Below are 16,148 nucleotides of genomic sequence, written 5' to 3'. Positions count from 1 at the left end.
TTTCATCATTGCAGTTCTTGAAAAGGTTCGAGGCCTTGGGGTCTTCATCATTTCTATACTTTCCGTTGTCTTTTGTCGAAGAAAAGAAGAACCCAGTTCTTAGTACCCACTGATTGAAAGAATTACTATAAAAGAAATCGTTTTTGTAGTAATCGGCGATTCCTCGGGCTAGCTTTGTGTTCAAAGGTTGAACTTTTTCATAGCGCCGAGCAAGAGTTCCCATGGGTCGGCCCACCCTGATACGGCCACGTCAGAGGACCCCCATGAAGTGATGACGTGGCGAGATCAGAAAGGGGGAAGGAGTAGAAGGTTGTAATGGAGAGAGGTGAGAAGAAGCGAGGATCCATTATTTGAACAGTGGTCACATTCGTATACACTTGTCGGCTACAAAACACTCAAAGCACAGAGACTGTCATGGTTTTTTTCTCTCTCTCTGCTTGTTTAACTTAGAAAGTTAGAAACTCTACAGTGAGAGAACGAAAGGAAACAGAGCTCGTTTGGAGCCTTATTAGAGTTAAAGAAGGAAAGAGAGGAGAGAAATCTAATGGAGTACGAGAGAATAGACAAAGTTCAGGTAAGCCATTATTTTTTTGTTGTTTGAGCTTTTGTAATCTAACGGGGTTTAGAAATTTTGGTTTATGAATTGTTAATGGCAACTTTGTTTTAGAAAGGGAGTTAAAATGTGAAATGAAAAAAAGAAACTTTGCTTTCGGTGGTGATTGGTTTTTGTTTTGATCTGGTTTTAGACAAATTTTGAAGTTCAAAGTTTTTGTTGAATTAAAAGTGAGGCCAAACAATTTATTGGTATTGGGTTGATTTTTTCTTTCTTCCTTTTTTGCTAAAGATGGAGGCTTTGAAGATGATGGGAAATTGGGAATTGGTTGTCCTCACTTGTTTTATGCAGGAAGTTGAATGATTTTGATTTTGATTTTATTTTTTAAAGTGGGCTGTGATGGGAAGGTTTAATTTGTTTGTATTACATTTTCTCTTTATTGATGGATGCAAGGCAATAGAAAGGGATCATGATCTTTTTTCTCGTATTTAATCGAAAGTTTAATATGGGCGTAGGAAAATGACTTTGGTAAACTGACTGTACGTAAAGGGAAGCTTTCTTTTTATCATTTGAAGCTGTGGATTACAGTTTCTTTCTTTTCTTTCCTTTGAAATCTCTTTTGTGATCTATATTGCAGAGCGGTATCTCTATTTCACCAAGTAAATTGAGGATGAAGCTGATGGGTCCTCTTCATAGAAAGAAGGATGGATCAAACAGCAACTCTTCAAGGACATCTCCTTCTAGGATTGAGGATGCTGAGTTTGTCAACAGTCTATTAGCCTCTAAGAGTGGAGAGTTTTATGAGGAAGGTTTGTTAGTCTCTCTCCTTTTTTTTATTATTATTACCTTTATATTGGTCTTCTTCTGTGCTGTAAAGCTAGTAATTTCTTTTTTTTTCTTTGCCCTTAATGATGCTAGTAGCTAAGCTTCAGAAAATTTTTTATCTGGGTAGAACTCTGCTACTCTTGAAGCCTTATCGCCTGAAATTAGATGCGCTTTTAACATGTTGTTTTAAGTTTTTTTCATTTTTTTTTTGTTGAAACATAAATTTGAATAGTAGCTCTAACACGGCTAAATATGATTCCATTTGCTTCTTGGCCTGGATTTAGACAGGGAGCAGATGCAAAGTGTTTTATCTAAATCTGCATCATGATTTATACATATTTGATTGAATCACAGTTCCCAGCTTAGATGTTGCACCTGTCAAAATATCCAATGAGACAGTGTTGGATTCCAGCCTAAACGATCAAATTTCTAGCCAACCAAAGGAGTCACTGCCTAGGGAGAGCATCGATGTGGGTCGTTCTAAGTTGCAGCAATTCTCAAAGAGTGATAATGGTAATTCTAGTGCAATTCATCCAATAAGGACCATAGAAGATGAAAATCTTGATTATGATAGTAATGCTAGTTCATCAAGCTTTGAGTTTCACAAAGGGGAGAGAGCACTTCCTAATTCCATGACAAGGTCATACTCAAGACCTATGTCATCTAAGTGGAATGATGCAGAGAAATGGATAATGAACAGGCAAAATTTGCAAGCTACCTATGCTAAGAAGAATGCATTTAACAACCAAGCTAATCGCTTTCACATGACAAATATGGTGAGAGTTGCTCCAGAATCTGCAAATTATGATCAGAGGTCAGCTGTTAATCGCATAGCTGACACTAAGAGGGTAGATTTCTGTCAATCTGCTGTGCAGATGCCTTTCGAGAAGTTCTCTTTTATTCCTGCTGGAGCTCATCCAATTTCAGCTCAAGCGTGTGGAGGAAATCTGTCAAGTGATCAGTATCCTCACAGTAAGGACTTGAGAGAAGTGGCTCAGAGGGAAAGTTCAGCAGAAGATACTACCGGTAAATTTGCTCATTGAGCTTTTATCACTTTGCTGCTGCATTTTTACTGATGCACTGCACATCCAGGTTGATATTTAGTATACTGTACCATTGGACCAATGTAATGAGCACTTGCACTATAATGTGATTAAGAACATTGAATGTTGATCCGCATGCAACAGATTTGAGTCATGGGGCTGAGCAACTGCTTCTTCCAGTCTGCTTGTCTCCAAATGGATGCTATGTTTCATGCTGGAATTCATTTGATGGAGCAGAATTTTATGCATTTGCAATCTTTGACTGAAGGGTTTGTGGGTTAAGCCATAATATAATTACATGTGCATTTGATGATTTCTATATGGGCCCTGAAACCATCTTGATGGTCAGCTAACCCTGTAGGGAGCACAAATAGGAATTTCCAGCTCCTTTATAAGATGAAATTTTTTTTTTGGGAATTTGTAGAGTTTGGTTTTTCTGCTGTCACAACATTGCCAGTTTTTTCTTTTTCTTTTTAAATTTTGGACAAAAGTTGCAATATTATTTTCTTTTCATTATACCCCTCCATATGGCCTGAAGCTTTTTTTATCTTCTTTAGTTCACAATTCATTTCTTGCAGTTATTTATTCTTTAGTCTATATCTCATACCTGAAGATTTGACCTTGCAGTTGTACCTGCAATAAGATCAGTTTCTATGAGAGATATGGGAACAGAAATGACCCCTGTTACAAGTCAAGAGCCTTCTAGGACAGCTACACCTGCAGGGGCAACAACCCCACTCCGAAGCCCAACATCTTCAATTCCATCAACTCCCCGTAGAGGGGAACCAACATCAACGCCTTTGGACCACACTACAGATGATGAGTCACAGCGTCCCACTAATAATCGCAAGAAAGAGTTGTCTGAGCAAGAATTGAAGCTCAAGACAAGAAGAGAGATTGTAGCCCTTGGTGTCCAGCTTGGCAAGATGAATATCGCTGCTTGGGCAAGCAAAGATGAGAAGGAAAACAATACATCTTCAGTTGAAACCAGTAATACAGAGGAGCCTGAACAGATTGAATATGAAAAGCGAGCAGCAGCATGGGAGGAAGCTGAAAAGTCTAGGCATACAGCAAGGTTCTCATATGACCCAATACTTCGCCAATTTGTTCAGTATTGTATGCTCATAAAATTATGTCCTATCTTTTTACTTTTGCTGAATGCATATCTCAATTTATTAGGTATAAACGTGAAGAGATCAAAATTCAAGCATGGGAGAGTCAGCAGAGAGCAAAACTAGAAGCAGAGATGCGGAGAATAGAGGTATGTAAATCCCTTTTTGACGCATACTCAAAAGTAATTCTTATTATGAAAATTTAAAGAGTACTGAGCTCTTCTTTGATGGTAATTGGTTACGTAAAAGCTCAGTGAGAAAGAGAGTGAACCTGGATAAAAAATTAGTAGGAAAGAGACTTATGTTAATCTTATACTCAAATCTCTAACACAATTCAGTGGAAATGAACCTTGCGAAATGGTTTGGTTTTAGGTGGAGATAATGCAGTTAACTGAATTAAGTGCCATTACAAAATCTGTAAACATTTGACTTGAGCCTTTGTTTAACCAGAAAGATTGCAATCCGAAAAGATCATTTATGTGGCCATGTGCTGAGCTATAAGTGCTGGTAATAATTGTAAGTCTGTCGCTTTTCAGGCGAAAGTAGAGCAAATGAGAGCCCAAGCTCAAGCAAAGATGGTGAAGAAGATTGCTATGGCTAGGCAAAGATCAGAAGAAAAACGAGCTGCAGCTGAAGCCAGAAAAAATCGAGAAGCTGAAAGGACTGCTGCTCAAGCAGAATACATTCGGCAGACAGGAAGAATGCCATCATCCCATTACATCTGTTGTGGCTGGTTGTCATAATATAGTAAACAATGAATAAAAGTAAAATTGCTCATACACTCCTTGAGCCCCCAAGTAGCAAATCTCATGTCCTCTGTCTTGAGCTTTAGTGATGGTCCAAGAGTGTTGTATTTAATAGCGTGGCCTCAGTTTTTATTGTTGTTAAATGAAAGATAAAATGAATACTGCAATCGATGCAATTAATGTTAATGCCAATAGTATTTTCACACCCAATGATCTCTCGTTCCAAAGGAAGCATGCATCGTGAAAACATGGAATAATGTTTGCTCCAGTATCCCAATCTTTTTCTCTTTGCATGTAAAAGAAAAATTACACAAGGGAAGGATCATTTATCAAATTACCTGACTTAATGGAGCCTCTAAGTTGAGGCTCAAAAGTAACTAAATACAAGGGCTAGTTTCTAATGGCTTAAAGTTCATGTGGAACTGTGCTGTTGGCTTTTTTTGAAGGGGAATCAGCTGTGTAATCTCTCTACTCTTTTATGTCCCTTACTGCGATCTGGTTCGGCATAGATCAGCCAGTAGCCTTGAAGACTTGGGCTCCGGCAAGCTTCAACCTCTGAAAGAGACTAGACCCATGTCAACCAAAACTCCAAACCCCCCGTGGTTTGGTGTGGCTTGTTGGGCTTAAAAGCATAATTTGGGCTCCAGGACGGATCTATATGGCTTGAAAATTGGAATTGCCTCGGTGATCCAAGGGCCACGGTCCATGGCAAAGCATGCACGCTGGTTTTGACAATTTATGCATCGGTGGCTCCTTTCTGATCTCTTTGGTTCCTCTGGGATTTTAAGTTGACTAACTTTCCCTCCAGTGCTACCCCAGCACTGCACTAGATTTCTGTTTGACGCCTTTGGCGAGCGACACCAATTACCAAGCAATTTCTGATTCATGGACTTGGTTGATTTGTGCCAAGCATATTCTCTGAGGAGCAGTGGCTTTTTCCCAACACTAGTAATTCTGAACCTCTTCTTCTCCTTCGGATGACTTTTGTTTAATTTGTACCATGCATTTTCCTTTTATGAATGTTGGTGAGAGTAATCAAAGGGTGGAAAAGAAAAGAAAGGACTTTTATCCATGAGTTTGATGGGTTCAGACAACTGAAAATGTCAAAAGTAGAAAAAGCGAGGGTGATAAAGAGCATGGCTTAAGCTGATTGATCTCCAATCTGATTTTCAGTAAAAACTAAAACTTGCTGTACTATTGTTCATGTCCTTGTTTTACATAAACCTTTGAACCGTAATGCACCAACCATCTTCCATTACTCTCCCAGGATTTGCACTCGTAACGGAAGATTTCTGTTAATCTACGGCACAGTCATGAAGAGGGGGATCGAAAATGGTTATGCACCAAGCAAGGGGAGTGTAATCGAGAAGATGAAAAAGCAATCGTCCTTCTCTGACAAAAACTTGAAAAACCAATCCTCCGTCACCAGTGGGCAGTGGCAAATCTCTTACAGCTAACATAAAATCTTCTGGTACTTGCCAACCCAAAAATGAAGACCTGTCGACATGCTTTTCGCACGTATTAAACGAGTTTGAACGTTTTCTTTTTGGCCATGTTACATGCTTGGCAGGAGATGGGGTCAAGCAAAAGCATTGGTGCAGTGCCAGTTAAAAGGAGAAAGGACAACTTTTCCCACCCAAAACATGAGGGGCTTAGAGCGGAGGTTGTTGGATTGCCAACCCAACCCAACCCTTAATTGGTACTATTATTGTTGCTGGGTGCCCTACCTTTGTCACCATTCCCATCCCTCAAACTAAGTCCTATCTATTATCAAATGCCCCACAACATGCAAATCACAAAAACACAAAACCCTTCCCTTTTCCCACCTTTACACTGTGGCCACCCAGTCCCACAACCCAAAAAGGAGACCTCAACTAAAATCTCCCTCCCCTCCCCTCCCCTTCTTTTGAGTTCATTGAATTTTTATCCCCAAGTGGTAGAAATTCCAATGAAAATTGGCTTTGTGGATGAGGGTAGAAGAATGAGGACACGTGCCTTACATGTCAGGTCTACCGACATCCAGCTGGCCCCGTCAAGTAGACCACGGAATTATTGAAAACCTTCCATTTCATCTTCTGTCTGCTCTGCATGTGATTCCCTCCCGGCCCCGGGGGAAAAAGATCAAACAAAGAAGAGTATACTTCTTTTTTTTGTTTAAATCCCGGGTGAGAAATAACAATGGGCGATCCCATTACGTTTTCCTAGCGATTTGTAGGGTTCTCGTGCCATCCTGATTTGAGTTGCAGCAAACTTTCACCTCTAAAAACAAGTACCCACAATTTGATGAGACAGAAATGCAGCAGATATTTTGATCTGCCCCTAGGTAGTCTATCGAGGCATAAAAACATGTCCTAGATACGATGTTTTACACCCTTGCTAGATGAATTCTCCTTGTCGTGCTGATATGTAAAAATCTGTTCTTAATGCTTTAGAATACCATCCCAAAGAAAAATGGTTATTGTACAATCATTGTGCCGTCTGGATGAGCAGCGATGGAACATCAGATACATATATTTCCCTGGGTCTAGATGCCATCATTTACCCTTCTTCAACAACCCCGACACTAGAACTTTTTTATTTTTCCAGGATATGTTTGAAGGACTAGTCTCACTGTCATCAAATAGGTGACTTGGTCGAATTGATGGTATATGCCTCCCCTCAGTTGGATATTGACAACCCCGCTAGGCTGATGAGCTGATGATGATAGTGAAAGTAGGGGATTATGCTCACTTTTCAAAAGTTGGAACAAATCAAGAAAAAGGGGGCCAATTTTCAAACTAATGGTCTTTGACACCTTTGTTACCATAAGGACCCATCACATGGCTCTTGGATTTTATTAGCCATCCAATTTCATACCAGAAAGGAGTTTTCAAAAGTTGGGAAACTTCAAAAGGGTTGAGCATCAAGTTCATTGTCATTTCTTCTGTACCCTTCACCAGTTCACCTCATAATAAATTGACTACTCAAGAATGTGAGGGGCAAAGCTAAGCTTGCTTGACAAATATTTGATATCCTAATAAATATGGATTGTACATATTTCAATAACATATGCGACAAAGATCTCTTATAATTACAGTATTAGCTTATATATATTATATATATAAACTTCAAGCTAGAGTTAGGCAGCTCTTTCCACCTACTATAAAAATTAACAGGGTTGCGAGAGTCGCTAATATTACAGGAGAGAAATAGCATCTTAACCGGTCAAATTGTTCAGTAGTCCAACGACCCCACCGAAGCAATACCGGAGCTCAAATTTCTAGAGTCCTGTCGGCTCACATAGTCATCACAACTGCCATTAGAGAGCCTCTGAACTGGGACAGAGTTTAGAAGCTCCAGGCCTCGTTTGCCCATTTGCTGCACTTCCTGTGGTGAAAGTATCTTGATACACCACACACTGTTCACAAACTCCCTGGTGGAAAGACAAACAAGGAGTCACAGAATTAGCAAATCAAGAAGTTAGCATGTGGAACCCCAAAAGAGATTTTAAATACATGAACCCAAAAGGGTTGATATTTACCCCACCAAGTTTCATACATGTGCATGCATGTCAAAACTATTTGTAGGATGGAATGCAATACTTCATTAAACTAAATGGTCCAAAGAACTTGACTTGCGTCCTAGGGTTTGTGACAAAACTATATTATACAAAGTGGAAATGAGAACAGAAACTCACGGCCAAGGGTCATCACCGAGGAGAAGAACATCATTCTCCCGGTCAACAAATACAAGCTGCCAGCCTGATCTCAGGGGGTCCTCCAACTGGCCTTCAAGGCCAAACATTCGTGCAAGTTCACTGCGCAGCTCATTGTAGCTGCTGAATTTAGAGATATCCAGTGACCTCCCAAAGGACCCTGATTTATAAACCTGTTTCATAGTTAAAATATTCACATCAATTTCCAAGAATCAAAATATCTGTGTCCGTAAAACAAGGGCAACAAAATTCACAAACCCAATGGAACTCAGAAGACCTGCCAAATTCATTAATCTTGAAGTATATATTAAAAACAGAAGGTCACTGACCTTAACAAAGGTTCGAGTTTGTGGGTTTCCTTGGCCCACATTTTCTGGAGACTGCAAGAAACCTGATTCATCAATGCAACTGGAAGGTGTCATTGCTGGATTAACTGAAAAATCCGTGCCTGCAGTACTCATATAATTAGAAGAGAAGGGTATGGTAGTGGAGTCACTATCGCTGCCAACTCCCCTAAGGCTTGACATGCCATTTGGCATTAGAAGAGATGAAGGCTCTATATTAACACCAAATAAGAGATGGCTCTGTGGATCGGTACCCCCTTCTTGGTCTATCGAGCACTCCCTGCCAGGAAAGGGTGGCAAAGAAATAGAATTTTGAGACATGTTTGTCTGGGTTGGCCCCAATTGTTCTACCTGGGGTAAAACGCACTGTGGTGATCCAGATGAGAGAACTTCAACAGCTGCCCGCTTAGATGGCCATGCAGCAGAAGTAATTACAGGGTTGGATCTAGGCAAGTTGAGCAGATTGGATGATTCATCTTGCGGGAAAGAACCCAAAAGACTATGCAAAGGAGAGACTATAGGGCTGGTCACTGTGTTCCCATTTGAATCAGAAAAACTCTGTTGTTGGCAAAGTGAAGGCATGGCTTGCAATGATGACGACTGGGATTGAGAGGCTGAAGCATACTGTGACATTGCAGACACTGCACTGTGAATCTGCTGATGATCGACCAGTTGCTGGTGTTGCTGTGACAGTGGATGCTGTGGATGCTGTTGGTTATTGAACGAGTTCTGGTGCTGCAACTGTTGCTGAAGCAGATGTGGGGGAGTTTGGGCCTGAGACTGAGACTGGTGCTGGTTGTCTTCAACACCCTGAAGAAAGGCCTGAGGTTGAGACTGCTGCAACATCTGGGGCTGCATTAGAGCTGCAGGTCTGCAGGGGAGATTTTGGGGTTGCTGAAATTGCAGAAGGGAAGCAGTTGCTGGTTTGGAAGGATCCACAGCTCTCAAATCTTGCAGTGCAGCAGCAGCCATAGCTTGGTACATGTCAGCCGGCAGACCCACCATGGAAGCATCCAGCCTCGGCTGCATCCATGGTGTAACTCCAATTCCCTGAAGGTTCAGAGACTGCATTCCTCGATCTGCATCTCCCCGTAGCCACATAAGTGGAGAATTCATGCCTAGATCATCATCCTTGATACCTAAGGCAAAAGAGAGTCAAATTTAAAGGAACAAGGAGGCTAAAGAGTTACACACACAAATAAAAAGAAATAGGCATTGAATGTTTATCAATGATGTTCAAAGACAACATAGCAAAGGAGAGAAGAGAACAAAACAGAGAGTTGAAACTGCACAGCCATGGATTAGCAGCAGACTAGCATACCATGGAAAGAAGGTAATCCTGGTGGCCATGGTCGCTTAAGCCTTAAAGGAAATGGAGCTGGATACATTGGGAATGTTGTCAATGGTTCAATCTCCCACAAGGAAACTCTTGGCTGTCTTTCTCCAGCTGTTGATTCATCCCAGCCAACCTACGCAAATAAGTTCAACTCCACAAAATCTCATCACCATTGATAGAAAATCTGAAACAACAAATATGCAAAATTCTCAATAAACAGATAATATAGGCAATTATTCTCAATATACCTTCACTGATCGCCAATGTGAATTTGGCCACCGAGCAGGATCTAAGTCACTTATGCCAGTTATCGTGCCCATGTATCTGGGTAATGCACAATCATCAGATGCAAAGCCCACAATATTCACAAGAAAACATATGGGATAGGAAAAAAAAACAAAGAAAGAGAACACAGGGGTCTGTTAGATGATTGTCTAAGGCATTAGAAAAGGGCACAAATAAAACAGCGGATCTAACTTCTATAGCATGACTGCAATTTAATCCTTATATAAGGAAAGCCAATCAGACATGAATATACTGTTAAAAGAATGAATAATTTAATCCTTTCGTAAGGAAAGCCATTTTAAACAGTCAGAAACAACTGTTAAAGCAAAAAGATTTAAAACTTACCGACGAACACTCGATTCTTCTGTTTCAAACAGCATTCTAAAGCGCATACCAACAGAGACTCGCGTATGATAGACAGCTTTGATATATTTTGCCAAAGGTATGACAAATTCCGATGGACTAGCCCTGAATTGTAGGGGAATAAGTTTAGAAGGGTTAAGAAATCACTAGACAGAATAGTGTTATGAGTCTTTCGATGCATAGCAATAGCACCATACCTTGGGTTATAAAAAATAGTGAAACGACTATTTGTTGCAGCTGCATGAGCAGCGGCAGCAAGAAGCCCTAGGTGCATGCTATCACTAGATAAAACTGACGAAGGCATTACAGTTTGAGGTCGATTAGCTCGTCGGATACCAAGAAGTAATTGATTTTTTTCATTCCTGTCAAAAGAACCCATATGTTGGTTTGAGCATCAATATACCAACAATCAACAGCAAATATTTCAAAGAGCCCCAAAAGTTGGAGATGAGACAAATGTCAAGAGAGAGAAAGAGAGAGCATTCTCCATTGCTGCACCCTTCACGTAACATGTAAGGAGAAGAAATGATTCTCAGAAGGTCCATGAGGAATATTTCTACCCCAAAACTCAACTAATGAAATGCACCTAAACAAACATCATATCAATCTTTTTTATAGAAAGTCATCGGTGTTTTTTTGGCTAAATATCTGAGAAAATAAGCAAAAACTACAAGTAGCATGGCTAGAATTCTCAAGATCTTTTTTTTGGCAGCCCAAAAAGTTCAACCAAAGAACGGCTAGAATTATACATTTGGACATGCGATTGCTAAGGCTTTAAAGAAACACAGAGAAAAAATTAAATGAAATCTGTTCGGATGCAAGTAGAGGCAAGCTGAAATGGAAGACAAGCCAGATACCTACCAGATAAAAAGCACTGAATCACCCGCGACTAGTCTTTTAGCACTTACAAATACACTCCATCCAGTTGTCAAGAGGTGCCTTTTAGGCTGGCCTGCATCACACAAGTCAATGACTGTTAGTTAAGTACAATTTATAGTCTTGGGACAATAATCAACAGTAGCCACAATTATAATTAAGGTAGTTTCAATTGTCTAACTGGAAAAATTACTTATGACTTCTTGAGCACACATGATAAATTAAAAAGCCATTCTCTACAACTTAACAGGAATATGAAGCTGATAATTGCATTTCTTGGTCAAACTTATCCATATTTGAAGAGGAAAAGTAGATGCTTGGTCAACTCACCCCGAAATATATGCCTAAATTTCCATTCATTATCATGCAAGTCCCTTGCAATCAATTCCTGAGCTGGAGGCTGCTGGGAGAAGTCCTGCAGGCAATCAATAGCATAAAATTAGAAATAAACCATTAAAAGCACAGGAGGACATTAAAACTTAGGGTGACAACAGTTTACCAGTGGAGGAAACACTTTTTCGGCTGCTCGGCGAGGAACAGAGAACCCTCCATGAGTGCTTGTGTCACTGGCTGTTAATGTTTTACAAAAATAATTTGTTGGCTGTTTGCTGGGAGTGCCCAATTCTGCTGGTAGGTAAGCCTCTTTTTGTTCTTGCTGTAGAACATATAATCTTCAATACTTGAGGCAATCAATAAGACAGGCAGAATCAAAATGAGAATCCAGACAAAATAGCATACCGGGCTTAATGGCTGCAAGGTCATCTGTGCATATACCTCATCTGTCTCAACATCAGCCTGAAGTTGACAATTTGAGGCTTCAGAGACAAGTCTATAGGAAGACATAGAATCACAAAAACCAAATCATACCAAACAGGCCTTACATGCATGGTAACATTATGGAGCTGACAAATAAGTTGTGGAGGTAAGCTTGGGTAGTTTGGTATGTGGGCATCCACTTCTTTGTTGGTTGATGCAGCAACCTACAATGAAAACCCCCAATATATGCTTCAAAAAGTATGTCCAATTACCGAATGTGATGTCTATTTACGTAAAATGAACTGTTATATTTGGAAAGAACCAGATTGATAAATCCAACAAATATATTTGATATGCCAAAGACTTTAAGATACAAAGACAATCTAGATAAAAGGGAAACTACTGTGAAAACCTTGAGTTGTCACATAAGCGTTTTACATAAAAATCTACGTATTTGAAACTCCCCATGCGCAGGCATAACACAAGCACAGAGACTAATAATCAGCAATCATAACTCAAATATGTACTTATATACCAATCCTTGCCAAAAAAAAAAAATTATAGTTTTCAAAGTTTAAATATAAAGAACCAACATAAACAACAGAATCTATACAGCACTAACAGCAGAAGGGACTCAAGAGACTGGAAGAAAGCCATTCCAGCTCCTACAAAAAGTGAAAGCACACCTTCAGAAATGCATGGATTTTCACTCAATAGAGACATTACTTCAACCAGAATTAGATTTGATACAGATCCACCTACAGTTCCCTATGATCCATGGCCACATAAGCACTCTATGAACAGCTGATGGTTCCAACCACGTAGGACAAAACTACAGCAGTCACTTATGGTCTCCCCTAACAAGGAGGGGAGGGAAAGTGGGGGGTTAACAATCTGGGTTTCCCAGGGATTTGCAACGACAAATACATGTATATTGCAATTTTTTAATGTTGGTGTGAAAGTCAGATAGGATGGTAATATGAAAAAATTCCACAAAATTCCAGACTAGCAAAAACTCTGGTTTCACCGGCCAGAAATATAAAGCTCCTTCCATCTGACATTTTATATCATACTCAAACTTAGTTTAAATATTTTCTATAGAAGGGTAAAAAGGTAAAAAAAGGATAAGGTATGCTGGAAGACTCAAATCCACTATAGATCTATTGGAGGATCAATTATGGTAGCTAAAAAGCAGATGAGTTGGAGTTAGGGAGAGGCTCATCACACAAATGCCCATACAGTAAGATGGTATTTGGCGCTGAAAAGGAGACATTTGAAGATCACCCTTACGTTATTTACATTCTTTCAATTAATAGGGAAAGGGAAGTAATGATGATACGGTGCAAAATAACTTTTTTGCTTTTTCCTGGGCAAAAATAGTGAAACAATATTCATAATTTATTCTTCATGAAGCAAACGCAAGTTGATACATACGTACCATCAGCAGTACACAAAATGTGTTTCAAAATCCATCACAAAGAACAAGCTAAACCCAAATCCAAGCATACTAACCTGTTCGCTATGACCTTGTGGGAAATAAACAACCCTACTTCCGACCGGAGGTAGAGAAACAAGAGGACCCGCACATGCATGCCAAAGTTCAGAGTTCAGAACTCTCTTCTCTCCTGCAAAATCTATTTAGCATTAATGTAAAACCACTTCAACAAAATTAAAAGAGAAAAGAAAATAAAGAATTGAGCTGATATTGATTACAAAGTACAAAGCCCCAATTAGTAAACAAAACATTTCATCTAAAGGTCAAGGGACGCCAAAAGAAACCCAACCTTCCAAGAAATATGGGTATGCATTAAACTCCAAAATAACGCTTGATCAGAACACAAAAAACAAAACCATATACGAAATGAAGGGGACAAATTCAGCAAGACATAACCATATTAACCCACAGCTTGTCTAAGAGGAAACGGTGAATCAAATCAAAGTAGAATTTTGGAAACCTTTGTGCACTTGTTTACCCCAGACAAAAATATAAAAGAAATGAATTAATAAAGACAGAATTCCACCAACCAACAAAGGGAAATCCAACTATCTTCCTATAGCTTTACATTCGAGACTTGGTAAATCCAAATAAACTGGAGTTACTGATCTGGGGTTTAACATTTTAAGGTTTCAGCTTCTGCTACATTTTCTCAAGCAAAAAACAAAGCAAATGGACATCCCAAATTCTAACAGCCACATGATAATTTCAGTTCCCTCTCCCCTCTCCCAAGGAACTCAACTAATCCTTAAAGAAAAAAATACGGGGGAAGAAAAAAAGGAGAGACACAGCAACTGAGCAACTTTGATAAATAAGAAGCATACCTTCCTGGGTTTGTGGATTGAAACCAGCTGAAGCAAGCCTCATTTTTTTTTCTCAAAACAAATATAACAACAACCTTAAATCCCAAGTTTATACCCTCAAGAAAAGAGATCCCCTACCCCAAAGACCCCTCCTTCTAACCACACCAATTAAGTACCAAAATCCTTCAGATAAGGACACCCACACTCAAAAAATTTTCTTTCTACTCCTTTGTTTCCGCAAAAACACCATGCCTTACCAAGAACCAGCTCCAATTAAGCAAAAAGCTGACAATTTACCCATCAAAGAAGAGACTTTAAAAACAATACAAAAACACAAAGCCACAAGACTTCTTATCTTTTTTCGTTTTTTTTTTCAACCGAAACCGGTTTTACTACAAAAGACAATCGCTTTGAGCCTCATCCGCCTCCTATCTTCTTCTTCTCCACCCAAAAATCCCAAGTGCTCTTCTCTTGAATCAAAACTTTCATGCTAAAACAACAACATAGTCTTTTCTTTTTTTATGTTCCAACACTTTAGGCCCACATTTCACCTCCCAAAGACAAAGACTTTTGATCCTTAAAGGGTGTACAAAATACCAGCTTTTTCTTTGAGTTCCTCGAAGCTCGTAACCACTAACCCCAGAAGCAAAAATACCCAACAGATCTCAGCTTGAAAGATAACGATTTTTTCCAGCCTCTCTCACCAATAAGTTTCTTTTTTAACAAAGAGAAAGCCCAGATCTTTGTTCTCACTCACAAACCAAAAAAAATATGATGCAAAGGTACAAGCTAAAAGAATCATGTAATACTATTATTATTACTATTATGCATTTGGGCTTTCTTCTCTCAAAGCTCTCTCTCTCCTTTGTACAGGCCAACTGTTTTCGAAAGAGGTATTGGGTATTTATAGATTTTTTTCTTTTTTTTTCAGAAGAGTATAGTATGTTTTATATCTATGGTTGAGGGTTTTAAAGATGTAAAAAATTTTACTGGTTTTCAGGGTGGGAGGTTCGTTTTTGTTTCCAGCAATGGAAATAGTGGTGGTGAGCGATGACTACTGGAGAGAGAGAGAGAGAGTCCGCTGCTGCTTGCTCCTTGTACTTACACTACTACTCACTGCTCGTTGCCTTTGCTGTTTGCTTTTCTTTCTTTCTCTCTCTTTCGTCGATTGCTATGCCCCTCCAATCAATGAACACACAACCTCCATTATTATTATTATTTTTTTCTGTCTTTTTTTATATACCAGTGAAGAAAAAATGCGAAAAGAAAAAGTGCCTTAAGAGAGAGAGAGTGTCAGATTTTTCTTAGAGGGAAGGTTTTTTGCTTTTCTTCCTTTTTATTTTGGGTTTTGTTAGTAGCATGACTTGGGAGTGACCATTATAGCCAAAATTTGGAGGTGATTGTATTGCCCTTGGAGGCTTGAACAATTACTAAGGAACCATTTTTTTTGCAACCAGGTTTTTTTCTTTTCAACTAGTAATTTTCTAGTTTGTTAAATAGAAGGTAGTTGATTAAAAAGACTTCCAAATTCAACATTTGCATGAAATGATTAGGGGAACCACTGTTCAGGGGGGAGTCTCTTGAATGATATGGTAGCCAACTTGCAACTTGCAACTTGCAACTTGCAACTTGCAACTCTGCCTCTCTCTTAATCAAGATGGGCCAACACACAAGCCCAACTGCAAAGTCCATATAGTACTACTTGCAGTCGTGTAATTGATGATAAGAAATGGGAATATTTATGTGAGGAAAGTGAGGTGATGGTAAGTAGTGACTTTAATATTAAACCAAGGACAAGATAAGTGGAAATTTCAGTTTAGGTTCTATTATTCACATGAAAATGGTTGCATTCTTGCAAAGGATAGGGTTGGTTCCATTGCAAGAAATAGAAAGGTAGTACCATCTGAAGCACTTCTT

At 39.3% G+C, this 16,148-nt stretch overlaps 2 protein-coding genes across 4 annotated transcripts; one reads left to right on the top strand and one right to left on the bottom strand.

Moving 5' to 3' along the window:
* LOC18596442 (Remorin family protein) lies at nt 1–4,489 on the top strand. Of its 2 annotated transcripts, XM_018122910.2 has the most exons (7): nt 1–574; nt 1,191–1,362; nt 1,733–2,154; nt 2,254–2,404; nt 3,049–3,496; nt 3,601–3,682; nt 4,070–4,489. In XM_018122910.2, exons 1-7 carry the CDS (start codon nt 545–547, stop codon nt 4,274–4,276), a joined length of 1,512 nt encoding a protein of 503 aa, XP_017978399.1. In that variant the 5' UTR covers nt 1–544; the 3' UTR covers nt 4,277–4,489. The 2 variants fall into 2 exon arrangements, with proteins under 2 accessions (XP_017978399.1, XP_017978398.1); XM_018122909.2 differs by having other exon boundaries at nt 530–574; nt 1,733–2,404.
* A 2,685-nt stretch (nt 4,490–7,174) lies between these two features.
* ARF6 (auxin response factor 6) lies at nt 7,175–15,589 on the bottom strand. 2 transcript variants are annotated; one of them, XM_007024901.3, is made up of 14 exons: nt 14,253–15,589; nt 13,446–13,567; nt 12,059–12,157; nt 11,916–11,972; nt 11,677–11,832; nt 11,508–11,592; nt 11,163–11,253; nt 10,499–10,663; nt 10,284–10,406; nt 9,902–9,977; nt 9,639–9,786; nt 8,303–9,456; nt 7,956–8,146; nt 7,175–7,691 (listed from the first exon to the last, which is right to left on the bottom strand). In XM_007024901.3, the coding sequence occupies exons 1-14, from the start codon at nt 14,293–14,295 to the stop codon at nt 7,493–7,495; spliced, it is 2,709 nt and encodes a 902-aa protein (XP_007024963.1). In that variant the 5' UTR covers nt 14,296–15,589; the 3' UTR covers nt 7,175–7,492. The 2 variants fall into 2 exon arrangements, with proteins under 2 accessions (XP_007024963.1, XP_007024962.1); XM_007024900.3 differs by having other exon boundaries at nt 13,446–13,558.
* Between the last annotated feature and the right edge of the window lie 559 nt (nt 15,590–16,148).

The sequence above is a fragment of the Theobroma cacao genome, chromosome 6 (genome assembly GCF_053813885.1).
Source record: "Theobroma cacao isolate CCN51 chromosome 6, ASM5381388v1, whole genome shotgun sequence".
Lineage (NCBI taxonomy): Eukaryota > Viridiplantae > Streptophyta > Magnoliopsida > Malvales > Malvaceae > Theobroma > Theobroma cacao.
The sequence above is the reverse complement of the archived record's forward strand: the minus strand, read 5'-3'. Positions and strand labels throughout refer to the sequence as shown.